The sequence below is a fragment of the Tympanuchus pallidicinctus genome, unplaced genomic scaffold (genome assembly GCF_026119805.1).
Source record: "Tympanuchus pallidicinctus isolate F22 unplaced genomic scaffold, pur_lepc_1.0 scaffold24, whole genome shotgun sequence".
Classification (NCBI taxonomy): domain Eukaryota; kingdom Metazoa; phylum Chordata; class Aves; order Galliformes; family Phasianidae; genus Tympanuchus; species Tympanuchus pallidicinctus.
This window is the reverse complement of record NW_026294741.1, coordinates 4,362,374-4,389,222: the sequence shown is the minus strand read 5'-3', so window position 1 is coordinate 4,389,222 and position 26,849 is coordinate 4,362,374. Positions and strand designations below refer to the sequence as shown.

General features: G+C 51.0%; 1 protein-coding gene across 3 annotated transcripts in view; it reads right to left on the bottom strand.

Moving 5' to 3' along the window:
• The window catches only part of SMG6 (SMG6 nonsense mediated mRNA decay factor), a 90,552-nt gene extending 63,744 nt beyond the window's left edge, over positions 1 to 26,808 (bottom strand). For all 3 annotated transcript variants that reach the window (XM_052689197.1, XM_052689198.1, XM_052689199.1), the window contains exons 1-10: positions 26,673 to 26,808; positions 23,955 to 25,719; positions 22,269 to 22,461; positions 21,462 to 21,572; positions 20,592 to 20,698; positions 19,417 to 19,495; positions 18,067 to 18,177; positions 17,211 to 17,423; positions 3,430 to 3,491; positions 331 to 476 (exon numbers count right to left, since the gene is read on the bottom strand). In XM_052689197.1, the coding sequence (XP_052545157.1) occupies positions 331 to 476; positions 3,430 to 3,491; positions 17,211 to 17,423; positions 18,067 to 18,177; positions 19,417 to 19,495; positions 20,592 to 20,698; positions 21,462 to 21,572; positions 22,269 to 22,461; positions 23,955 to 25,719; positions 26,673 to 26,766 (2,881 nt within the window). In that variant the 5' untranslated portion in view covers positions 26,767 to 26,808. The remainder of the gene's footprint in view (positions 1 to 330; positions 477 to 3,429; positions 3,492 to 17,210; positions 17,424 to 18,066; positions 18,178 to 19,416; positions 19,496 to 20,591; positions 20,699 to 21,461; positions 21,573 to 22,268; positions 22,462 to 23,954; positions 25,720 to 26,672) is intronic.
• Between the last annotated feature and the right edge of the window lie 41 nt (positions 26,809 to 26,849).

Genomic DNA, 26,849 nt, shown 5'->3' with positions numbered 1-26,849 from the left:
TCCCAGCCCTCACAGTGCCAATGTGGGCGCTGAGCAGGACCCGAGTGAAGCGCCGGGAGGGCAGAGCTGTAGAACACAGCCTTCTGTCCGTGCCTGATGACTCAGGCTCCAGGGGGACGTGATGCCTCCTCACTCCACATCATTAAACACCTCGCTGAGGCCTTCCAGAACAAGCCACAGCACTTCTGCCATCCTTACACACACCGACACCTCCAGGCATCCAACCCCGCTGGACTTCAGCTGGGTACATGCCCTCCACCCTTCTCCATCCACAGCTCAAAGAAAGACGAGCGATCCCCAGCCCATTTCCCTTAAAGCAGCACATGGTACCTTTGGGCTGGGAGTTGTACACTGCAAACATGTTGATTGCCACGAGCTGGAGCATGCGGGTGCTTCCGATGGGAGGGGGGCTGTGCTGCAGCAGGACCTGGAACTCCCTCAGGACCTCCTCGGCCACCGCAGGGAACGTCTCCATCCTGCAGACAGAGAGAGATGCTGTAGAGCAGAACGCAGACTGTGCCCTGGGAAGGGTGGCACAGCTCCCTCCGTGTCACCTTGCCCAGGGAACAGGGACCCCCCACAAGGTGCTGAGGGGCTGCTGCCCATCCCAGAGCCACAGGGAATCGCTGCCTCTGGAGTGAAGGTGCAGGCGGTGCGAGGGAGACAGCCGAAGCCTTCCTCAGCGAGGGATTGCTCTGTAACCAACAGGCAGCATTCCTTTGGCAGGAAAACACGGCCTTTATGAGTCATTTCTGACCAACCATTTTTTTCTACTGACTTCTACCAAGCTGGGAGGGGTGCCAAGAGGCCAGCAGCTCGCTTGGACCAGGAGCAGCCCATGGGACTCCCAAGAAACACGGGCTGCAGTAAACGGCACACACTGGTGCCACATTGCGGATGTGGCAATTCCAAGAGTGTTGAACACTGGCCAAGAACACGCTGCCTCCAGAGAACAGCCTCTGTCCCAAGCTCCTGTGCTGGTGCTGCCCACTCCCAGCACAGTGAGAAAGCTGTCAGCTCTCACTATTTGGAGCCCTGCCTCGCCCAGGGGACAGGAACCTGCAGTCCTCTGGTCCCGCTAGCTGCTATTGCTCATCAGACACAGCTGCAGTGCCACGCAGGGGACGAGGTGTGCTTTCAACACTGCTCACAAGCACCCGTGGAAAGCTGACACGTTTATCCTGCTCTTCATCCGGCGTCACTAGGGGAATTAGCCGAGGTTACTTATAGAGCTGATGGATCCTCAGCAATTCCCCAGCTGAAGTATGGTCAGCAATGGAACCGACTGCAAAGAGCGCAGTCAGTTCACAGAAACAGCGGTGACGTGGCTCCCCACAGCAGCCCTCCCAGGAGCCCTCACCTGGTATCCCCTGAAGGCATCTTTATATCAAGATGCTGCCAAAAAATTTGCAAACCGGTGGGGAAAATGAAAAATAGTTCTCCTATCCCGCTGCCTCCTCTGCTGAGTTTGTTCTGTTCCCTTCTTGGTCCTGCACTAGAAAAAGTCACAGCAAGAATGAGCAACGGTCTGCAGCAAGTGCCAGCTCCGTATCAGTGACAGTGTAACTCTTGTGCCCACAATGGCCAGGAGGGAGCCAGAATGTGCAGTGGGTACAGCGCAGGGAGCCAGGGCAGGCAACCTCAAGGGCCTCCAGAGCAATTTCCTCTATCTTCCCCCTGAGAGATTCAGATCTTGTGATATCAGCATGCTACAGACTGGATTAGCAAGCCGCTTCTGGTAACCCACATGGGCAATTCTGCTGGGCTTCCCCAACAGACTTTCAGGACAGCAGTAGGGTCTATTTTTAAAGACAGAATTGCTTTCTGCCTAACCATATTTCACAGATGCCTTTCAACAACTGGTTCTACCTAGCAGCAGGGCTACCCTCTGCCTTGGCACCGTTTGCTGGAGCGATGCAAAGCCTCCGTTACCTTCCCACAGATGTGGGCTGTAACAAACAGGCCCCTTGTACTCGGTAGCCCTGCAGAACGGAGCGGCTCCGCCAGCACAAAAGCATTGCTCCCTCTCAAAGAAGCAACTTTCCTGGAGCTGGGGCACAGCCAGGGACTGAGAGCAAAATGATTGCTTCTAAAGACTTCCTAATTTTGAGAAATCTCAGACCACATCCAACATATCCAGCAACATCCTCCTAGGGCAGACGGGCCGCTGGGGATGGAGGAGCCCTTCGTGGGATGGGTCATTAGCGAGGAGATGGGGATTATTGCCATGGAATAACAACAAGGAAGAGTGAGGGCTTCCTCAGCCCCGCCAGCTGTGCCTGGATACCGCAGCACATCTGGAATGGCATGCAGCAACCCCACGGAGTTCAGAACCAGCAAGTCAAGAACTGAGCAGAAATTTTTAACAATATGCTTACCTGTGGTTTTAGGAGCAAGATGGCTCAAAATTAGCTTTACACCATCTTTTCCTTACTTTTCACAGATAAATTACTATAGATTCTGCCCAGAGAGAACTCAGCCATTCCTCACCTTTTACCTATTTTAAGCACGGAAGCTGTTTAGCAGGGCTGGACGCATTTCTCTTCCTGTGTCATGTTATTACTTTCTAGTTCCCTTCTAAGTACTTCAGGGGATCTTCTGCCATTAAACATACTTGGGTTTTCTAAATGACTGTCCTGGGAAGCAACCGCCTCTAACACTACATCTTAATTTCACAAAAGCGTCGGGAACCAAATGTGCAAGCAATCAGTGCAACATCCCCATTAATCCCCCTGCTGGCATGTGCTCAGCCCAGAGCTCCCTGGACATTCTGCCCTGCAGCACAGACACGATGCCATCACCAAACCTCACGTGGGGACTCTGCTTCTGCTTCCCACTGCTTTATGAATGGTGCAAGGTCAAGCACGTGCCACCCCAGAGAGCGCATTGCACGGAGCAAGAGCCGTGGCTTCTGGCTGCATCACGGTATCAGTGCTGCTGTGCTGCATTCTTTTGCTTCCAAGGAAGGGAAGGTGACAGGCTTCCTGACAGCAGCTCCCTGCCACCGTGCTGTGTTGCTCCTGGGCTTTGTGCCCCACTGAGTGCTCCCAGAGCCACCACTGCGTTGGCTGGGAGTTGGGGAGGTGGGAGAGGAGGGGACAACACCAGAGATTAAAGTGGAGGCAGCACGGTTTGAAGGCAAGAAAGGGAGAAAAGAGCCTCTGCTCCCTCCTGGGTGCACATGAGCTGGCTGAGCCCAGCCTGTGCCAGAGGGTCCCGGTGCACGAGGCCTTGAGATGGAGGAAGAAAACCCCAACACTAATCATTATGGACTGCAGGGCGGGTAGGGAGAATAGGAACCAGGAGGCTAGGCCTGCAAGAATTCACACCCTGTGCCCTCAGCTCCAAACACAGCTTAGTTGCTAACAATATTAAATTCCAAAAAGACTTGTAATGTAGGAAAATAAAATAAACATCCTGCACACTTACCCAATCCTGGTAAACAGCTTCCCATGGGCATGGAGAAAACTGAGGATGAACCTTTTGTTCAGCTGCATGGGAAGAAAAAAAAAAAGAGAGAGAGAGAGAGAGGAGAAAACAATTAAACTCTCCCCGATTTCCTGTGAATTAAGAATGTCCCCAGTGACAGAAGAACCTGGCCTGGATGCTGGGGGTGGCACTGGAGATGGGAACCAAATGGACATGCCCAAACTCTTACAAACATCATGCACACAGACGAGGGCAAGTGCCAAACAGCTGGATGCGAGCGGGGAGAGGGCGGTGGAGGCACAGCACCCTCTGCTGGGGTCGGGCTGATCGCTGCAGCCCCGGGCATCGCTCCGCTCCCCGAGCGGGACCCAGCGGAACGCAGCGCTTCCCACTGATGGGAAAAAGAAAAAGGAAAAACAGAAGCGATTTGGTTCAGCGCTCAGCGGTTGCCGCAGAGGCTGGAAGCAGCCTTTGGTCAAGGCGGGGAGGGAAATCCTCCTTAACGCTTTGCTGCAACGAGCTCAGCTGCAAAGTTTGGAGCTCGCTTGTGCCGTGCTGGTGCTGCTTTCATAAGCATAAGGGGTGATGAGTTACCCTTTCATTTAAACCCAGCCTTAAGCAACTGCAAAGAGGGTTTCTCAGGAAAGCCCCTGCGAGGCTGCAGCAGAGATGCTAGGCAGGGCTTGGCATTTCTCTGCAGCTCCTAGCACAACATGCAGCAGAGTGGATGCACAGCAAGCTGTCTATAGCTCTGCGTGATGGCAGCTTCCTGCCCTGCTGAGGTCCAACAACTCCAAACTCCAGCTCCATTCATTCCTTACTGCTGCTCCAGGCCACCTTTGCTAGCTCAGCAGCAAGCTGGGCTTTCCCCATCCTTATCTGAATAGCTCTGAAGAAGGCTGTGGGTGGCAGAGAGTCACTCTGTGTGACCTTGGAGGTGGCTGTGTCACCCAGGAGCAGCCCGGCCTCTCTCATACCTTCTCCCCAACTGGCAGCTTTCATCCCAGCGCCTGCACAGCCTCACCACGATGAGAAAAGCCAGACCCTGAGCACTGCACGGGGAGACGCCGGTCCAGCACCGCCGCTCCGCTCCCATTCACACATCAATTTTACACCCTGAATCCCTCTGCAAAGCTCAGCAGCATCCTTTCCATTTCCAAGGGGGTCAGAGAGACAGAGAGAGCTGGCAGGCAGGGCAATGCCCAACCAAGTGGCACCGGGAGGAACACAAGGCAGCTGCCTTCTGCCTGCATCTGCTCAACTCCCCAGCTCCCATCGTTCTGTATGCAAGCAGCTCGGCGAGGTGCGACGGCTCGGTGAGGTGTAATTAACCCAGGCTGCACTCCCAGAGGACCCATGCAGGAGAATGATGCCCTGCTGCAGAGTCGCTCCTGGGCCATGTGCAAGTTTCAACATAAAACCTGTCTCATAAAACAAGCCAGACCAATTAAACTGGCCCCTGCAGCAAGGGGTTCTTGCTTACTCACTATTTTACTGCTGCCCTAAAGAGCCCTTTTCCACTGGAACCTGACTTTATTTGCCACCATTTTATTAACTCTGCAGATGAAACCCAAAGAGACTGGGGAATACTGGGACAGCTGAGCTAAGCCCTTATTCACTTTGCCAGCAATGTTAGGAGGGCTGTATTTCTACCATCCTCTTTAAGACACCAAGGCAGCTCGGAGCTTCAAAGGCGGTACACATATGGAAAATAAGAAATAAGGACACCAGTCCTTCCCCTGGGCCCCCATACAGCCCACAGCCTTGGGAACAGTTGCTCTGCAATGTCTGCAGTGCTTTACCATCAGCGGAGGAGAATCCAAACTCCCCACCTTGAACGGGAAGCGCCCTGCACCCAGCAGGGACACGCACAGAGCGTTCACCCAGGGACAGAGCTGCAGCAGGACCAGAGGACCTGTGCTGAATCCATTGGAAGCTTCCAGCTCAGTCTTTTCATCACCAATCCCAAGGACAACGCAGGAATCAGTGGTGGACTGGGACATGCATATGTGCATACATAAATACAAGTTTCTTCTAAAGGAAGCAGGATGCACGCCTCTAGGAAAGAAGCGCATTTTATCCCTCTTGCCAACTTCAGCAAGCAGCAGCAAGCCCAGGCTGAGACCTGTGTGCCCCAGTGCTGTGGCACCTCATGCATGCACCTCTCGTGCTTGTTTCATCACTTTTTCTCTCACAGCCTCAAGGTTTTGATGAGCTCATCACTTAACTTTGGACCTTTCATCTCCGAGTTCACGCCAGGGCCACGGGCTGCTTTGACTGGGCTTTTCTCCGAATGACTCTTTCCCTGGTGACTCACCTGCCCCTCAGTCTGCAGGAGCCCTCTCTGCTCCTCCTGTCAAATGCTGCTTCTCACGGCTGGAGGGAAACAGCAACTTCCACCCAGCAGCCCGCAGCAGGCAGGAGGAGGAGGAAGTCCCATCACCCGCTGTTCTGCATTTGCACGGCGGAGAGGAACACTTCCCCAAAGCCCCACTCGCTGCCCCGAAGCTGTTAGCAGACCTGCAACAATTCCATTGGTTTCACCCGACTGGCTGTGCAATTCAAGAGCGGGTCCCCTCCAAGGGATCCCTCAGAATGGTCCTGGTGCCCATGCTGGGATGCAGGGCTCCCTACACACATCACTGCTCTGCTCCTCGGGGCAGGTCCCAGTCGGTCGCATGGGAAGAGCCCACCAAGTAATGTTGATGCATCAGTAAAGTTATGTCAAAAAAAAAAAAAAGACTTTGTCCCTTCCAGCTGAACAGCGGGCATCTCCGATATGGAAGTTACGAGCATATAGTGAAGGCATTAGTTATAAAAACAAACCAGCTGTCAAGGAGAAGAAGGGGTCCCTGCACACAGTAGTGCCTGAAGCTGAAAACAGCTGTTTCGGCTGTCATGAGTCAGCATGTGCAGACAGACTAAATCCACCTGGGAAGAAGCAACCTCACCAGAGGAAGCAATCCACTGCTGCTCGGGGAGCATTCACACACCGCACCTCCAACCAAAGTGGATTTGTTGCCATGGAAGACATCAACAGTGACTAACAACTCCACTCCAAGCACCTCAGTGCGGAGACAGCAACGGCCCTGAACAGCCAGCTCAAATCACAGCAGCCATGACAAGGATGTCCTGACAGCACGCAGAACAGAGGCGGCCAGACAGCTGAAAGGAAGGTCTGGCATGGTTTGAGCCAGAAACGAAGAAAGCAAGACCCAACCTCAAGAGACCGTGCCATGATTATCAAGGGTTGGAAATGCCTCCCACCCTCGTGCAGAAACACAGGAAATGCCACCAGGGTGCACAGGAAAAGGAGTGCCACGAGGCGGGCCAAGAAGCAGAGCCACGGACCCATTTGGCTAGCTGCAGGGAGTGCACAGAGTTTGGCACCTGAGCATCAGCCCCAGCTGTGAAGGAGGCACCAAATAAGGGAAGGATTCTGGAGCAGCGACTCCTGGGGAAAAAAGCGTTTCAAGTTAAAAATTGTTACTTCAGGTTTGGAAGTAAATTTCAGGATCTGGTCTTTATCAAGCGAGGCAAACTTTCTTCAACATCAGCAAAGCATCTGTGGAGCAGAAAGCAGTGTCAGAGTCAAAATAGGCTGCAAGAGACAAGTCCATTAATCAAGAGACCAGATGCAAAACTGCCTGCAACGAACACGCTGCCTCCACCAGAGTGGAAGGGGCTGCAGCACTGCGGGATGCTCCCCGAAGTCTGGGGTATCCTCAGAGAGGAGGGGTTGGGACACAGACCACAGAGCCACGCAGTTCAGCTCCAAAACACGTACCACACTCATCCCAAATATGTGCAGGGTTTCTTGGGCAGCCAGGCTTTTCCAGGCACAGCTGCTTTGCTGGGAATCCAGGCACCTCAAGCGTGCTGTACCTCCGTCCCAGCTCCAGGGCTGGATATCCCACATTGACTATTATTGCTCCCTTACATATCCTTCAGCTAAATGCCAACTCGGCTCTTAGCCCACGCTGTCCCTACCCTGCAAGGTCCAGCCCTGGATGCTGCTCCCCATGGCAGCATCTCAGTGCAGCAGCACCGAGCACAGATTGCTTCTTGAAACCAAGGCTGCTGCATAATTCCTCTTCATATACAACCTGCGAGTGGATATGGATACAGAGCCTCACTTTGCTTCTCCTGGCCACATGTTCAAGTGCAGCTATCTGTTCAGCAGCACACTGTCCTGCCCTGAATTGGATTCATTTTTGTAGCAATAGAAGCAACTCCAATGAGAGTCCCAATACTTAAGCATGAGAGACCGCATGAATGAAAATCCAATTTGCTACGATGTGGAAAAGAGAGGGAACCCTGATGTATCGTGGCCTTGAGGCACAGAAAACTCATTTGCAGGTTAAGAAGATCTGATACACTCCTGCAGCTTCCTGATCTTTCGGGCTGCAGCAGCTGTGGCTCCAAGACACATCTCTTGGCTTTACGAGTTACAAGGCAGCATCCCAGCAAGAGAAACAGAGGCAGCAAGGAAGCCCTTCAGCACAGCCGATGAACTTTTGATTTATTCCTCTTCATCACTGCAGGAAGCAGGTGAGATGAGAAACATAAGCAAGAAAATGGGGCGTGTTAGCAACGCAGAATTGAGCGGCGGCCACTTTGCTGTCTCTGAAACAAATACCTGGTCTGTAAGGACGTTTGATATGATTTAATCATGGAGCAGTAGCACGAGTAGCACATTCAATTTACAGAAAACAGCTAGAGTGTTCATATGCACGTGATTTCATTTTCAACCAGACCTGTACCTAAGCTGCTCGTAGAGCGTTCAAATCAGCAACGTGCAACATTCTCAAATAAAAACACAGACTAAAATCACACAGCACATGGTGATTAAATAAGTTAAAACCTGATTGAATGAACATCTTCAAAAGTAGCAGCCTTCAGGTAACCCTCACTAAAGTGGATGGGAATTGGTCAGCAGAGGCTTTCTACCGGTGTGCTATCAATGAACTGAAAGTAAATCCAGCTGCCCCTGCCTGTGGTACAAAGGGAACAATAAGCACCGACGGTTACAGTGCATTCACATCAGGTTATTATAACTGTTTCATAATCCAGGTTTTTCCAACACTAAGTGCCACATCATACATTTCAGCTGGTGGAAAATCAGCCTCCTGGAGGCTGCAGTCAGGGCAGCTCCTGCAGAAAGGCTTCAGGGATTCCCAGAGCAACGTCCAGCAGAAGGGTTAACGCGTCCCTCGCACAGGGCAGGCACTGGACAGCATGTTTACATCTTTATACAGCACTGATGAGACTGACACTGAAATACCACATCCAGTTCTGGTGCCCTTGTTTTCAAAGAGATGCTGAAAAACTGGAAAAGGTCCAATAGCCATAAAAGCAATTCAAACACTAGAAATAATGTCTTGCAGTGAAAAAACTTAAACAGCTCAATCTGTTTAGTGTATCAGGAAAGCCTGGGAGGTGATTTGGTTGCAGAGTGCAAAGTACCTCCGTGGCATTTAAGGGCCCTTTACACTAGCAGAACTGCAAAGCATGAGAACAAACGAGAAACGTTCACTCTGGAAATAAGGCACAAATGTTTCAGAACCGGTGCAGTTATCACTGGAACAAACTCCCCAGGAAGAGGGTGGACTCTCAAGGCTGGATGTCTTTCTGGAAGTTTTGCTTTAGCCAAATACAAGTTACTTGGCTTCACACAGGAGTAGCCGGGTGAAATTTAAGGACCCGTGATATACAGGAGATCACACCAGATGATCTAATGGTCCCTGCTGGCCATAAACTCCATGAATCCATGCAAACATGCCAGAGAGGGTCCTCAGCTGAGATATCAAGTTAACTTTCAGCACAGAACTTTTCACGAGTTGGCTCTGGTGCTGCAGATCATTTAGGATACAAGCTCAGCTCTTCCAGACTGCATCTGGTTAAGCACTGAGAGATGACCCAGGCAGCACTGCTCTCTGTCCAGCAGGTAAGGCAGGCTGCATGCTGTGCGCTGAAGCGGCTCCAAGCAGCAAAAGCAGCTCGTACTCAAATACATACTGTGTGCCAGGAGTGAACAGCATCCTCTTCCTGCGATAGAAAACTGACACTGAGAAACGTGCGATGAGTTCAGGCCATAAGAAATCTCCTGTTCACGTAGCTCAGGATGTTGTCAGCCTTCTTCGCTACTCCAGAGCAGATTATTTGTGGGGTTCAAGCACAAAGTGGGAAGACAACGAGAGAGATTAAGAATGGTGAGGACAGAAAAGACACAACTAACGGGAGTCAGGCCAACAGAGCAGACATTCGGACAATGGGCTGAGCAGAGGCACGGCCTTCCAGAAGGATGACAGCGTTATCAGCAGCAGCTCGCCATCCTCCTGCTCTCCCAGCTGTGCTCAGCAATGAGGGACAGGGCGGTGGCAGCCAGGCTGAGCTCAGCACAGCTCCCACAGGACTGAGCTGGATCCACGTGTGAGCATCACGCAGCTGTCCTGCTGCATTCGGACACATCCGGAGCCTTTGCTCCTACCTGGACAGTGCAGTGCAGGGCACTCAGGCATCTCCCTCTTCACTCTGAATCGCACAGCAATGAAATCTGCTGGGGAGGAAGAGTAGAGCCAAGGACAGAGGAAATGACACAGATTCCAGCAGGTTCCACTCCCTGATCCTCCGGAAGGAAGTTTCTTTCCGAATATCCACCTCCACAGTGGATACGGAATCTGGCTGGAAGTGCCTCATTCGACACTGGAAAGAAATAAATATTCCCCATGGCAGAAATAAGGGTTTGGCTGCGGAATATGAGATGCCAACCCAGCCAGTATACAGCAGAAAAAGTCGAACTGGGCCAACATCAGACAGAGATCAAGGTTAGACTAACAAGAGAGGCTCAAGAGCAATCACTGCCTAACAGCCCTCACCCTGCTCTGGGAAATTTCCCAGTCCTGCTATTAGACATTTTACTTCCTTTACCAGTGCTGCCAATTCCTGCAGCATTCTTCTCTGAAGTGCAAACCCTCCCTTCCCAGCACCGCTCTGCAGTGCCTGGATCATCCAACCCGCTCATGTGCAGCAGCAGGAGGGGGTTTGGTTACACACAAATCCCTGGCTGATCAGCACCAGCAGGAGAGGAAATGAGGAAAGAGTGACTGACAGGGAACGGCGGTTTCTGGCTGACTGTGCTTGGTTTTAGGGTATGAGAAGCCTGTTGGAACTTGAAGCTTTGCCCCCCTACTCCGCACAGCCTCTCTGAGCACTGGGATACAGCAGAGCCCCTCACCCAGGGGTAAGTCATTGATGTCCTTTTGTAGGGCTCCCACCTCTGATCCACCGCCCTCCTTCCACATTAGCACCAGATGCTTGTTATGGGAAGGAGAACACGTCGATGTTGCTCCCCTTCAAGTAACATCAGACCCTGCCTTGTTCTTCACAGTCAGATAAAACCACCAATGTGGTCTAAAAATAAGTAAAAAAAAATATATAATAAGAATCAACACCAACTTCTGGAAACTCTTACCATAGCTTAGCCTTCACTATCTGTTCAGTGGCAAAAGGTCAGGTTGTGCTGGAAAGCAACACATGGGTTCTACATGACATGCACACACACGTTCTATGGGTAACCAGGCTCTATGAGCAGTCCTGAGCTCTGGGAGCTCAAGCAGAGCGGTGCCGAGCATCAATGGGAGATCTGTAGGGTCTTGTTCTGTCTCGTGCTTTTTTGGTTGGATTGCTAACGCATAAACCACAGCTGAGGAGTTTTAGAAGTTAAAAAAGATCAGAGTTCTAAAGAAGCTATAAATGCAAGCAGAGAGGGGTGCACAACTGGTCGGCAAAAATGTCAGTGCTAGCTGCATGGCTGAATGTCACGTCTCAAGCCCAGAGAGGCTACGAGTGTGGTTTTAGTGTTTAACCAGTTTCAACTGCAGCCTGGCACTCTTTTACTTCCTCTGCACTGAAGGCTCCTCACTGCTGGGGGAAGAAACCAATCTCACCGCATGACACCAAACGGCTCGAGTAAAAATAAAGCCCCGAGGTGGTTTGGTGACCTGAGGTCGTATTAGGAGGTGGAGGGGTTGCAGGCTGGGGAAAGCACTCAGAAATACTCGTGCTGCCAACCAAGAGACTGCAGGAAAGGAGGCAAGGCAGAGAATTAACATGAGTCCAGCAGTAAAGAGGCTGAGAAGTCTCTTTCGCACGCTACCAGCTCCCCCGTGCTCAAAACAGTTTGTAAACCGTTTCCTAAACACAAAGGGGAAAAAAAAAAACCCAGACCTAGTCCTGACCTCCACGAATGAGTAACCAAACCCAACTGCTTCCTGCCAGCTTGTGGGGGTGAGAGAAGGAGGCTGCTGGGCAGGGCAGATGGAACTCCAGGTTTCTCCCTCTCAAGTACTGCTTTGGGCATAAAAATCAGGGATTCGGCATCTCCCGCTGCCTTTTCATGTGGGTGGTGGGTAAAGGACAGGAATAAGGAGGGGCAGCTCTCTGTTGGCTGCTAGCATTCAACGTTCCCACCCTGCAGGTTCTCTCTGTGCCATAGGGGAGGCTCAGAGGAGCATTGCAGCACAGCCAAGCTTCCAGTCAAATACAAGGCAACAGAGCAGCAAGCAGCAGGCTGGAGGGGAAGCACTGCCCTCCCCTGACAGCAAGGACCATTCTGCACCAGACCATAGACAGCATCACTAAGCGTAGACGAACTTCCTGAGCTAAGAGCAGCTGCCTTCCTGCAAAAAAGGTGCTGATGGCAGCCTGACCCACCGCCCCAATGTGAGACCTTGGGTATACCCTGCAGTGAGAGAAACCCACCTCCTGTGTCCCCTCCCTTTGGGGGCACACCTATGTCACCGCCCTGGTGCGGCTCCAACATGTAACAGGCGTGAGAAAAGGCTTCAGCAGAGAGCACTGCTGGTCCCGTGGTTTCTATTCCCTCCACTCTCTGCACATGTGTGCAATGCTGGGTGTAAATAACACATACAAAAGTTAGCCTGTGAGCTTTCAGAGCGCCGTGCAAGCCTGCAGGGTTACCCTTTGCATCCCAGCAGTGAGTGGAAGGCAGGCAGTGAATGCAGAGCCTGCTGCATTGCATGCCTGTGCTTTCACACTGCCAGAAGTGCTGCCCAGCCATGCTGGACCCATCAGCCAGGCAGCAGAATGGGGGGGCAGATGCCTCAGATTAACGAGTCTCCCAAGTGGCTTCTTGTCCACCTGTATGGAAGAGCAGCCATCATGACAGCAATACATCATTTCCACTTCAGTCTGTCACTAACTTCTAGTTGTGTATAACGAAAAAGCTGAGGGCAAAAGGAGCTGCTCTCAAACAGGGATGCTTCTGTGGGGTATCTGCACAAGGTAAGCTGGGCCACGCTCGCAGATGCTCAGTTCACATCAGAGCAGCCTCTTAACAAACCAGACACTCCTAGGGACTGCAGGCAGTGACAGTAGGGCCACCCCAGCACTGAGCACAGGTCACTACTGTTACTCAGTGTGACTGGCCGCAGCAGAGGACACGCTGATAGAACACAGTGGCCAGAATCCACCCACCAAAACTTGTAACGGATAAACAGAAGGTCTGATCCCGCTGCTGCCCTAGCAGCACTCCTCTCCAGATGTAAAACCCCAGAGGAAAAGCTGCACTGCCTGAAACCAGCTGTGAGAAGGAGCCAGCGCAGAGCAACTGCTGCCCAAGAGGAACAAGGACGCAGAGGACAAACAACAAACACAGCCATGGAAAAACGGATGTGAAAAGTGCAGGAGCTGACTGGGACAGCTCTTTTCCCAGCTAATGACACGTGCCCTCCGCCAAGACAGTGCCTTACACAGCCCCCAGGAGCACAGTTGTTCCCTAACTGCCTTTCTCCTGCCTTGGACCATGAATAGGCTGCAGAGGTGTAAGTGAACGTAGCATTCATGGTGTACAGACAAATGGTGTCACGTACAGCTAAGCAGAGGAGAAGAACTAAGAAAGAAAGTGAGAATCCTTGCAAATGTCTTATCTCAGGATGAAAGAAAAGAATCAAAGCCAAAGCTATCATAAAGATAACTCCAAGCAGGCACTGTCATATAAGTTCTCAGTTGTCTAAATCCAGACCTAGAGGAAAAAAAAGAACAAGTCTCACAATCTCCCCTGCTTTATGAAGACAGTGACCTCATCCTTCTCCCAGAAGGTTTCAGGTAGTGGACCATCTCCCTGCATGCTTAACACTCATCTCATATGCTAGGACTTAGTAGATGGAAGCAGCTGAGAAAAACAGCACCATTCACCTGAAAGAAAACACACTCAAAGATACACGCTGCTTACAGCCTCAACACATTTTGGGTGGTCCTGTGTGGAGCCAGGACTTGGACATGATGATTGCTATGGCTCCCTTGCAGCTTGGGATATTCTATGATCCTATGAAAACTCCAAGAGCACCCAGCACCAGGCACAAGCAGCACCTCTGTTCCTTACCAGCAGGCTGAGCAGAAACAGGAAGGTTCCTGCACCAGGACAACAGATCTCAACTCTGGCCTTAACTTCCCTAGGAGCACTTTTGGTGGCTCTACCAACCTTCTGATGGCTCTGCAAGATTGACCTCTCATACAGAGCCCGGAAGGCTTCACTCTTTAGTGATTCCAAAGCATTCAGACATCTGGAGAGAACTATTATTCAATTACTGTTATGCCAAGGGAAAACCTCTCTTCCATAATCCCTGCTGCAACTATGCAGTAATCTTTATGAGTGCACTCATGCTACGTGATAACATTAGGAAGTATCTACTGCAGAGCACGGGCAGCAGGCAACTGCAACTGTGGGAACCGTAACTCAGCGTTTCCTGACAGGGGTGATTAAAATCTCAAACTTAGTGTAATATTAACACTTTCTCAAGAGACTGACAGCACATATGCCCTGTTTACTTTACCAACTCACAGCCCGTGCAGTAAGCTGCAGACACTACTATCACGTTTAAGATCAATATAGGCCCAAGGCAAACGAAACTAGTGGCACAGAACAAGTAGGACTCAGCTCTCCAGTCTCCAGCTCTACAGCCATATGGCTGCCCAATACAGTTGCCCACTGATTCAGACTCCTATTTTTGCTCTTCTTAGTGAATTCCTACACAAAGTCAGGTAAGCAGGGCAACGGTTCAGTCTGAGCTCTCAAATCACTGCACACCTAGAAGCACACAACGTATGAAAGACCACAGAAAACAGCCAAAAGAAAAACAGAATGAAACTCCAAAAGGCTGCTGACATAACGGACAAACCCCAACCACAAAATGGGAGGCTGCAACCCAAACACTTCTGCTTGCTTTGTCCCATGTCCTCCATGCCAGCACCGCCAAATGGTTACTGGGAAGATGCACAGCCCTTGGTGTAGATAGGCAGCACATGCTTCCAGTTCTCCATCTACCTACAATTACACGACATAGCAAAGTGGAAGCAGCAGCTATGCCAATCCTCTACCTGAACCAGGTGCCAAGGCAAATTGCCAGCCCTGCACACCGCCAGCCTTCGTCACAGTGATAGCTGCAGCACGAACCGCCCTTCTGCAGCCTTGCGGTCACACCTTATTTACTCCTTTCAGTTCACTTCTAACCCTGAAATAAAGTTGTGATGCTTCTGTTTTTACACAGGGCACAGAAAGAGGAAAAAAAACAAACCAAAAAAGAAAAGCACCGCAGCACCATACAAGTATACACGGAGCAGACTCTGACAGGTACAGTGTGCAGATGTGCAGGTTCCAGGAGGGATGCATTCAGCATCTCCCTGCCCAGCCTCTCCCCACACCTCTGCCTGAATGCAGTCAGATCTGTTGGGTTCTGTGATTATGTTGTACCTGCTCCTGAAAGCTGAACGCTTACCCACTTTATCCTATACGATTCCATTCTTTGGCTCAGCAACAGCTGATGCCTGAGGAGCCACCTGCAGGTCTCAAATGTCAGAATAGATGAAAGAACACAGCTTCAGCCTTTTCAAGGGCTAAAACCACCAAGGAAGGTACCAGGAGGCAAGGACACAGTTTAGACTCATTTCCCTATGATGACATGCAAACACTGGCACACTTCCCCTGGGAGAAGAGCAGTTCCCTTCTGCCCCAGCCCGCATGGGGAACGCATCTGCTGGAGGCAGAGGCGCTGCCAGGTCAGAGGCTGCTGCCTCCTCTGGCCCACGCAGGGCCTTCCGAGGCCAAACAGTGCCACACAGTGGCAACAAGCAGGTTCCTCAGCTTCTTTCCAGCCCCTTGAAAGCACAGAAAAGACTCCTTTGCTTTGCTCCGTGCTGCAGCTTTTTATCCGGCTCCCAGCACACGGGAACTTCGGGAGTGATGCAGATGTAAGATTTCTTCCTCACCTGGTTATTTTCAATCCAGGTCGGTTTGGTGACACACTCACAGTTCAGCTCCACAAACAGCTGCACCACCAACATGAGTGGAACGGTGCACTGCAGCCCGAGTAGAAAAATCTCGGCTGCAAAGAACACAGCGCCCAAACCTGCATCCTCCACTCCCCCTGCCCTTTTGCCTTTGTGTTTCTGGTTTGCAGCCTCTCAGAGCCAGTGAGAGAACCTTTCCATGAGCCAATATTTCAAACTGATGAAGAGTAAGGGTAGTAATCAGCTGTGAGATCTGAACATGCACTGCCAGCACAGCCCTCATAGAACAGACCAAGAGCAAGCTCGAGCAAACATCATCACACTGTAAACCACCAAACATCACTGCCCCCCACTTTGCTAGAGGCTACACTACCCCACATGGCAGTACTGCAGAAGAGAAACTCCCAGCGCCTCAAAAACACTCACAGCATTTTATATAAAAGCTCTGCATCAGTGATTTATGGAAACCCTAAAGCTTGGCACATTCCTTTCAATGATGCTGAGGCAGCAAAGGTCTCCAGAAGAGAAGCTGAGGAGAGGGAAAACAACCGAGGGCAGTAACATCCAAAAAATGCTGCTGCAGTGTGCCAGAGCTTATCTTCCAAAGCCCTAAGACTTCGCCCCAGTTCCACCCAGCTGAAGTCACAAACTCGTTATAAAAGTGCAATCATATTTGAGAAGCTCTGGGCCTCACAGTATGCAGAGAAGGCCTTCCCAGTTCTGCTAAACTCACATCCTTAACAGCCATTTTAGGACAGGCAGTCCAGAGCTCCCTGGCAAGTCCTCTTGCAGGCTGCATGTGCCAAAGCAGTGTGAGGATTCCTAGAGAATGAGCTTCCAACCATCATTGTCTTTGCCTACATTCCAGTGCCTGACAAACAGAGTTCACTCGGGCTCCTTTTACAAGGTACACAGCTCAAACAGACCGATGAGGGATGCTGTCAGTCACATTTTTAATCCTTACAGAAGGAACGAGAGAGTCTGGCCTCTCAGCAGAACAAGCAATGCAAATACAACACATAACCTGGAAATTCAAACCGCAGTTTTCACATCCCCAATGCAAACTTCCAAGCGCCTGGCAATGGGACAAATGACCCGCTTCCATAACATGCAGTAGAGCTACTTGGTCACCATTAACCCTGGTCTCCAGCATCTGACCTCATTTCCCACCGGCAACCTCACCCAAGTTAGAGCCTCCACAAGAGGCATTTTCTGCTTCTTCTGTTTGTGCCTCTCCTATTCCATATCAGCCACACCAGCGCACGCTGCCAAGAAATGGATGGTAACAACATGCTTTAAACATGAGAGGCACGAGGTCACCAACTCCTCAGCCTGACCCAGGCACAGCTCCCATAGGGGAAGCCAAAACACTGGAAAATTTAGCAACAGGAAAGCAAAACAGATCCAGTGTCATTCCACTGCATTCCAAACACATGACACCAAAGCCAGCAGCCGCCTCCTGCACTACTCACATCGCTGGGGCTGAGGTTCCCAAGACCATTGTCCTGCTCAGAATCTCTGCCGGATTCGTGGCCCTGAGAGGAGCGGGGGTGGGAAGGATGGATCCAGATCTCCAGCCGCGTGCCATCGTCTCCAACTTGTCGCAACGTGGACTTCTTGCCCTTCCCTCGATGGCTGGGGCTCAGCTCCAGCACCTGGTGCTTCTTCTGCTCCATCTGCTCTGCCTGTGCAGATAGGACACGGTTAGATCACCCAGGGATAAAAGTTCAAGAAATATATCATTTTATTTACACGGAGAAACTGGCTCTTGTCCCAGCTTAAAAACCACAGTAACTCACTGACAGTCCAGAATTTGGTTGCTGACACTACAGGAGAGTGCAGATGAGAGATTATTATTATATATATATTTTTTTTTTAACTGATTGCTCAATGGGATAAGTAAAGCTGCATCCAGTTCCTAGCAGTGTTTAACAGTCAACACGCTGCATTTTTGATTTGAGGCACAAATTGCAGCTTCTCCTTCCCACCTCTGTGGGACACCTATGGAATAAGGCAATGATCAAATTGCATGCTGAGGGCCACGCTGCAAACCACAGCGACCTCCAGCCCTTACTGAGCTCAGCTGTTTTAGTTTGTGACACAGAATTAAGAGATTCAGCTGCCTAAGCAACCCCAAAATCAGACTGTGGAGAGGCAGAAAGATACCATCATTTGGAAGGCTTTCTTCATCTTCCAACATGGAATTGCTTACAAGTAAGACTCGTAAAACTCCAAGACCAAAAACCACCTTCTCCCCAGGTTGCAGCTCTCCAGCTGTGGGTCAGCTCAGGCAGCTGCAGCATCCCACAGCCCAGCTCCAAGACTCACCTTGCGTTTTGTCTCTTCAAACAGACTCATGAGGCTCTCCTTGGCTGTGAGGATGGGGTTACTAGCTGCCAGACTGCGCATGTAGTAGTAGACAGCATCCAGCTTTCTCCTCTGCAAAAACACAACCAGACTCAGAGCTGGCATTCACTCTGGGAAACTCAGGGCAAAGCCCCCACGCCATTCACTTCCCATGTCGTTCAATACACTTTCCTTCTCCCTCAACAGTGCCTGGGAGACAGATATTCACAGAGTAAGAGCAGTCCTACAAACAAGCTGGACCCTTCTCCATCCACATTCATGAGTATCTACAACATCCAGCACAAGTATTTCACCAGGGTTAGGGAGGGCAGCTGACATGACAGCTTGCAGACCTGCTTGCTCTAACCCTGAGGTAGCTACAGAAGCCAGCAAGCCAGAAGCTCACACAAAAATCTCTCAGCAGACATAGCAATAAAGGGCATCAGCATAAATTCTGAATTCCTGACAGTTTGGAAAAAAAAAAAACAAACACCTCCTTTCAACATTGTCATGAATATGGAAATTAATCCACAGAGATCCAGGAATACAGGAAGTTTTGCCAGACTCCTGCCTGTGGTGAAAGATGCCTCCTTATCTCAGTCTGCCACTCCAGCCACCTCTCAGCATCTGTTCTCCCACAGCCCTGCCACAGGGAACACTGTAAGACATCACTCCTTGAGTCTTTATACCATGGAGACCCACAGCCATTTAGGGCCTTACAGAACACCACAGCAGGGCAGGATACTTGGCAGCCTTCAGTCCCACTTGCGGAGTCAGAAAAGTCATTCCCAGCCACAAGGAAACTGCATTTCTAACCCATGCAGTTCTGAACTAGTATTCCAAAAAAGTCTTTTCAGTATTGTAAATGAAATCCTTACCAGCCCCCATGCCCCAGGCTGATGCCCCCATTATCTGCTGCAAATCTTCCTTGAAACAAGCTTTCCTGCATGGCTAGAGGAGCCAGCAAAACTAAAGCTGCATGTTGATGTCACTTAGAGCAGTCAAGTATAAAAATCTCATGCAAAACCTTAAATGCAGCCCACTTGCAATGCAAGTGCTTTCTCATCAGCCCACAGAGCAGTCCCAAAAACGCAGATAGCCTGGGGCAGTAATGTGTATCTAGCAAAGCAGCCAGGAACCAACAGCTGGAATCCACCGAACACACCCTGCCATCAACTCTGTTTTTTTTTATTAATTAAAAAAAAAAAAACACAAAACAAAACATCTGGAAGTGCTGCCTTAAACAATGTCTTCCTCCACCAGATGGAATCCCACAGCCTTCCCTGAGGCTCTTCCTGTGCTTGCTACATCTTTGTATGATGAACGTCTTACCGTGTAGATGGCCAGCAGTGCCAGCTGGTTGTACGGGCGGCCGTTTTTGGGAGCAATTTGTTGAGCCTTCAGGTACCAGCTGAGGAATGAAAGAACCAGGGGAAAAGTTACTGAAAGGACATCAGGTTGCCTTCCTCACCGTGGAGGGCACAGAGTTCCCTCTGCAGCACTGGCAGCCCAGCACTGAACAGGCCCTTTGCACAAGTGCCCTCTGCCTGCATGAGTGTGCACAGCTAGTAAGTCTGTACCCAGCACAGAGAGGCAGAGCCAGGGCACAGGACAAGAGGGAGAGGCAGACACAGCTGGAGAAAGAAATGTTCTTGGCTCAGCCTGAAGATGAGCATTTAGCCAGCTCCACTAAGTGTTGTCTCCAGTGCAGCCTCAGGCAGAAAACAGGCTATTTGCAGACACTTTTTTCTCCTCCCCCTTTTTAGCCTTTTTGGCAGCTGGGATCAAATCTTCCTGGCTGCTCAGCTCATTATTTAATTATCTCAGAAGAAGTGGCATCCATTAAGATGCAGCCCATTCCTCCCTCCTATATCCCCTCACTTGTATTATCCAGCTTATTTCATGCCACACAAATCTGTCAACACTGTTCAGATGCAAAATGAACACACTGTGCTCCTTCCAGCCCTGTAAGATATCAGTGCACTTCACAAACAGGCAGCTTTCCCCACCCTGTTTCAACCTTCCATGGGTTTCAGGGCCCCATGCTGGGCTCAATTGCTCACTACCACTCTTTGCTCCAGGAAAATAAAAAAGATCAGGAAGAAGGACTGTATGCCAGGCAAAACAAGAGTGATAGGAAGCAACAGGTGCCAATAACTTCTGATGCAGTCAGAACATATGGGCACATATGGGAATCTCTCCTAGCTGGGAAGCTAGCAGAAAATATATCAGTTTGCCAGCCTCAGAGGCATGAACACTCCCTGCTGCAGGATCAGCACAGGACGACTTCCACAACACACAGCTGGAGGAAGATGGATCTGCTGGGTTGATTTTGGATAGAAAAGCAGTTCACACTCTACCTTTAAGTTACACAGGACTGCAGTACAAGAAGGAGGCATGAAAAGACTCCTTTGGTTAGAGGCAAGCTTAAGCATGAAATGAGATGCATCCCTCATAACTAGATAGAAGAGCAGCTTTGCTCAGCCCTGGGGTGAAGAACACAATACCTGCGTGCCTTTCCATAGTTTGCCGTATCGTTTGCTTGTTCTCTGTATCTGCAAATGTCCCCTTGACAAATCATACACCTCTGGGCACTGATCAGTGCATACTTCACCTGAAAGAAAGCATTCAGTTGTTCAGTTGGGAGCTGCACATCCCAACTCACCTAAACACCCTGCGAGTTCATGGGGATGGTGAGGAGCTAAGAGGAGGTCGCTGAGAAACTGAAGGTCACAAACAAAGGCTGCAGAATTAAACAAGGCTCAGTGGCACTGGTTCAGCATTAGTAAAGGCAACCCAACCCCCCAAATACCTACTCCCTTACACAACATCCTAGCTCTCGCTCAGAGGAAGTAGGTTTCAGAATCTGTGGTTCATTCAGTCCAAGAGAAATGCGAGGAAGATAAACTGGTTAGAACACACACATCTCTCTGGGAATGGAGCTTGACTAAAATGTCCTCTTCCAACTGTTCTCACACCTGCACTCACAGCTCAGGGCAATCACTGTCATGAGTCAGAGAGAGCCCAACTGCTAGCCTTCCTCGTTCATTATTCTGAATTCCATATACAGAAGTATGAGCTGTTCAGTATCTAAGGCCAAGCCGGGGTACCTCTGACACTGCCTTCTCCTGATTAGCCCTAGTCAAAGAGACGATACAAAAAGACAAGTTCTTTCTTTGCAAAGGAAGCTGAGCAATGTTCATACACTGGAGTTAGTTCAACATGTTCTCTAACAGCTGAGATTCCCTGCAAACACTCTGCTGTCTGTTCAGACTACAGCTGCCCACCTCTTGGCAAGGGCAGCACGCCGAGTGCTGAGTCCAGCACACAGCACACCACTAACAGGAGGAGAAGACTCCAGGAGAAAGCCAACCTACCATTTTCCGCAGAGGCTTGCAGCGGATGGCCATCCCATCCATGTAGTCCTCCAGCTTGAACTGGTATGACACCTGCAGCTTCTGGAGTAAGCCATCAAAAAAGGAAGTGCCCTGCAGAACACATGTATTCAGTCGTTCTCATTTTTCCAAAGACAAGCAGAAAATCTTAACGCTGTCCTTTAGTTACTGCAGGAAAGGTCCTTCTCCCTCTGGTTTGTGCTGCTCTCTTCAGAAAGCAATAAGGCAAGAGGATCTCCAGCTTCAGTTTTTTTTAGGGCTGAGCTAGACAAAGTCAAGGCTGACCTGATTTTGTGTTAGCCACAGTCCTGCTCCAACAAGAGGTTGGACAGAAGCCTTCCAGTAGTTCCTTCCTGCCAACATAATTCTGTAAAACACATCCTCCTGGATTTGTCAGCCTCCCTTCTACAATGAGTAAACTGAGCTGAGTGCCTAACAGCATGACTTTTCAGCAAATTTGATAAAGATAGCACAAACACCTCTGTGAATGTTCTTGTTTCTTTCCATTTAAGGATGCTTAGCTCATTTTAGCTTAAACCAATCTCTCATCAAAACAGAACACGCCAAAGCAAGCCTGGTTTAAATTATAACAAATATCCACCTGGACCAACACTTGCTGCACTAAATTGTAATCTGTCTGTGCATTCCTTCTGCTTAAGCATGGCCTTAGGCACACGTAGCAATAAGCAGGACCACAAAGGCTAGCTCGCTGTCCAGCTATACCAACCTGTTCTAAACACCAACCAGTCAAAAGTTTAGCAAAGCCTGGGGGTTTTTCTCTCCTCCTACCTCATCTAGAAGTTGGAGAAGTTTGTTCCGAATTTCTTGGGCATTTTCCCCCAGAGGATCCTTGAGGAGCTGCCGGAATTTCTCAATCACTTGGTAGAAGGCGTTCTTCCACAGCAGCTGGTCCACGTTCTGGGTATCAGAGAACTCGATATCCATCAAAATGCACCGCTCGTACAGCTGCAGCATCTCCACCCTAGAGTGAGACACGATCAGTGGTCGGCACAGCAGCCTGGCAGAGCAGGCAGGGAGCACGTGCTGAACCACCTGCTGCTTCTCATCCTGCAGGCATGAGATGTCAGCAGTTGGCTTGGCTCACATGCTATGGCAAATGGATGCTTCCACACATGCCCTCGAAAGAGATGGAAGTTCTTGTAACCAAACACCCCTTCTGCTCCAGCAGAGCAAATTGAAAGGACCATCTCTCTTTCTGCATGCGTAAAAAAGGATTAGGACTCACCAAAGAGCAAAGAGGCTCTGCTAAAGCTCTGCCTCTGGGAAGAGCGAGACCTAATTACCTACTGAAAGCAATACAGAAAACAGCATACACTGCCAGGCTTCTTCTGCTTCCAACCACAAAGCCTAGATACTAAAGGCCAGGAATAAGCACAAAAAGCACCTAAGAGCAAGAGATCTTGCCATTACAGTGCCCTGCGTATCACTTTGTGCAGCCAAAATGCATGCTGGAATAACAAACCACGTTCCCCTCACCAACTAACAAGAGCTCAGCCCAGACACTGGAACAGAACTCCCACACACAATTTGATGAAATGGATGCACGCTGCTGCAGGGCAGGGACCAACTGAACCTGTGCTCCGGGGAAGGGCAGCCCTCACCAGCCATGGCAGCACAGCCTCTCTCATCCTAACCTGAAACCTCCAGTGCTGTTACCAGTGCACACATATCCCCTCTCTGGGGTCTGTACTGCGAGTCCCTCAAATGCAGAACAAGCCCTGAAAAGAGCTCAGCTACCAGATTTACTGCCAGTCAGCTCTGAAATAAACCTCCAGAGAAGCCCCAAAGACCACACGTAAATGTGGTAGATACCAAGTAGAAACTTGCTCCAGTCATGTTAACTGCCCTCCAGAGTGCCAGAGTCACTTTCCTCTTGCTAGGCTGCCCTCACCAGGCCATCTCCAGTGGACTGCCATATGTCACAGGGCTGAACAGTGTCAACAACAAAACTAGTGGCACTTAGAAAGTGCTGTCACTGCCACACAGCACCAGGAATCCACATAACACTTTGCAAGCACAAGTTGAGAGCTGCCGTGCTGAAGCCATCAATGCAAATCAGCAATCAAAGACTGGTAATAAAGCAAAAGTACACCAGCAAATACCAAAAGCACATGAGAGACCTGGAGCCAAGAGAGCCCAGCTCCAGCAAGAAGAACCCAAGAACTGCAGCAGGTGCTTGTCCTGCTCCCCTATGTGCCTTCAGCACAGGCCCAACCATGAGGAGCCACAATTTAACCCTCAGCCTAAGCTAAAGAGATAATAGCTCACAGTTTCTTTCTGATATCCAGACACCCCTGGCACATGATTAACACCCCCCAGCACATCATAAGACAGTGAACTATAGCCCCAATCCCTCAGATATCAATGTCCCCCATCCCCCAGATCCCCAGTGAGAAAACATCACGGACAACAGCTCTGGTAGGAATTTACTCTTGAAACGACTCAGCCACAAACCTCAGCTGGGCCATCTTCTCCAGCCCCTCTGGGCTGATGCGGTCTCTGGAAAGCAGATTGCTGAGCTGCTGCTCCTGGTTCCCAGCCTCACGGAGGAGTTTGCTGAGCTCCTGCTGCTGCATGTTCCGCATCTGCTGCTCCATCTCAGGACTCAGAGGTGCTGGGGTGAGCGGGCCGCACATGTACTGCCCTGTCTGGCCAGGGTACCCGGGGTAAAAGGCTCCTGGGTACACACCATTGCTTGGACCCATTGGATACTGCAGGGAGTACCCGCCGTAAGGATACTGAGGAGCTTGGCCAGCAGCCCGAGGGTAATAGTAGGGGTTGTCAGAGTTTTGGAACTTATAATAGGACGTCTGGGCCTGGCGGGCTTCCCCCCAGGAGGTGGGACTCACTTCATCATCCGTGTCTAGGAAGTGAAGCTGTGGGGTTTGGCTTTTCAGGGCAGGTTTTTGGTCCGGGTTGTTGGGGTCCCACAACCTGCGAGCGGTGCCACCTCGGCCCCGGCTTCGGGAGCCCTTACTGCCAGCACCGCCCAGCAGCAGCCGGGGCCCAGGGTGACTGGGTTCAGAGGAGCCCACAGAGCAGGCAGACAGGTCTGTGTTGGCAGGCAGGAACAGAATCCCACGGCCCCTCCCCTGGGGCTCTCTGCTCTGGCTCCTCGCCTCCAGAGTCTCCGAGTCGTTGCAACCAGAAAAAGCCTTCAGGGGCTTTTTTTTATCTGTGTCCGCTAGAACGACATCCCTGTTCATAGTCTTGCTGTCAAAAGTGACTCGGAAGTGTCCCTTGACTTCCCTGCCGTTGCTGCTCCACTCACTCTCACTCCTAGAAGCTCGACTCTGCTCTGAACGCTTTTTCCTGTCTGAAATCCTGTTAGAGACATACGCTTCTGCCTCATCGATTCTGTCATCATCCAAGGAGTCAGTGGAGGATGCAGAGAGCTGCTTCTTAGGACGTATTCTAGCACGCTCCTGCCGTCTCTCCATCCCATCCACCAGCGGGGCTCCATCTACACTGTTGTTGCTTCCAGCTGAGCTCGTGCTGCACGTGCGGTATCGGCTCCGCCGCTTGTCAGAGCGGGAATACCGCTTGGTAGCGCCCAGCTTCCCCTGCATCACTTCATCGTGTGCCCTCCTCACCCTGTCACTTCGCTCTAGTCGTCTTCCTTTATCCGTCCTAGAGGATTTCGCTCCGTCCCCTGCCTGATTTCCCTCTCTGTCCTCTTTGTTTGACTTGGTTTTCCTGTTGTTATCTTCTGCAGAACCTTTCTCGGCCTCTTCACCACCTTCAACTCTCAGCTGTTCCACTTTAGAGGTCATTTCCTCAGTAGCCAACCGTAGGGCGACTTCTTTAGCAACCAAATGCAGGCGCTTTCCTGGCTGATAGATCTGCTGGTCCGGCTTCTTGATTCTCCTCGTGGTCTTGGCACAACACTCATCCACAGCACGCGGAGTGCACGAGTTCTCCTGGCTCTGAAGATCACCTTTAACCTCTGCCTCGTCGTTTCCCAGTGAAGGACCATTCTGGTTGTGGCTGTCACCATGCTGAAGTTCTCCATGACTGGAGGCCCTTCTCCTGAAGGGCCCTCCTCCTGAAGGGCCATTCTCCCCCTTGCCTTCCTCAGCTCCGCTCCTCTCCTCAGAGGCCTCGTGCTTTGGTGGCACAAGTTTGCTCCTCAATCGGGAGAGGCCAGGCTTGTAAATCTCCAGATCTGGGCGCCTGTTGTCCTTGCGATGCCGTGGCTCCTTCACCTCTTTCATGTTTTCTAGGAAAAAAATAGAGAAAAATATGGGAATGTTAAGGCTGGAGAATATCTCTGACATCATCAAATCCAACCATCAGCCCGCTCCCACCACACCCACTGAAGAAACCACATCCCCAAGAGCCACAACTCCACGGCTCTGGAACACCTCCAGGGTGGTGACTTCACCACCTGTGTCAATACATCACTGCTCTTTCTGAGAAGAAATTGTTCCCCATATCCAAAGTGAAAGAGAGTTATTCCCATCACAAAGCACATAAGGATGAGAAAAGCTCACAACAAATATTCAAGGAAAAACATTATCTGAAGGCAAAGTATTAAAAACACCCTAAAAGCTGCTTCAGGAGAACGCACGTGAAACACTCCGTTGAGGCTCACAGGAAATCAATGAGCGAGCGCAGGAAATGAAGCAGCCTGACAAAGCTGACCAAATCCTGAACCCGACTCGCTTACAAAACAACCCACAGCAGGTTTTGCCCCGAAGAACCACCGAGTTAACAGACGGACAAAGCACAGCGCCTGGCCCCGATCTGCTCTGTGCCACAAAGAAGAGCACAGCCAGGGGCTCCTGGAGAAACTCAGCACAGCAGGACCCCCCAACCCCAGGCACAGCCCCACCGCTCTGCTCTCAGGGCGGCATTCCCCCCTCCGTGCTTACAACCCACAGCATCTTCCTCCCTCTCCCCATAACCACATCGTCACAAAACGCCACACAGAACGCAGCGCACAGCCCCGACACAGCACAGCCCGGGCACAATACGTTTCGCCCTCAGTGCCCACTCCGTGCCCGCTCCCCCCGCGCCGCCGTTGTTGAACCCCCGCTTTCCCTCACCGCAGCAACAACGGCGGCCCCGGGCCCAGCACACACCCACAGAGCAGGCACGGCCGAGGCGAGGCGAGACAAAAAGGCCGAACAGCAGCTCCCCGCCGCCTCCTCCTCCCTCTGCCCGCCTCACCTGCTCCTCCTGCCGCCCCGGCGCGGGCCTGCGCGGCTACCATGTCCCGCAGCTCTGCGGCCGAGACGCGGACGCGCTCCAGCCCCTCCGCCATCTTGTTTCGTGCCGGGGAGGGGACGGCGGCCGCGCGGGGCCAAAGTTCCTCGCGCGGAGCCCGGTGACTGACCGCGCGCATGC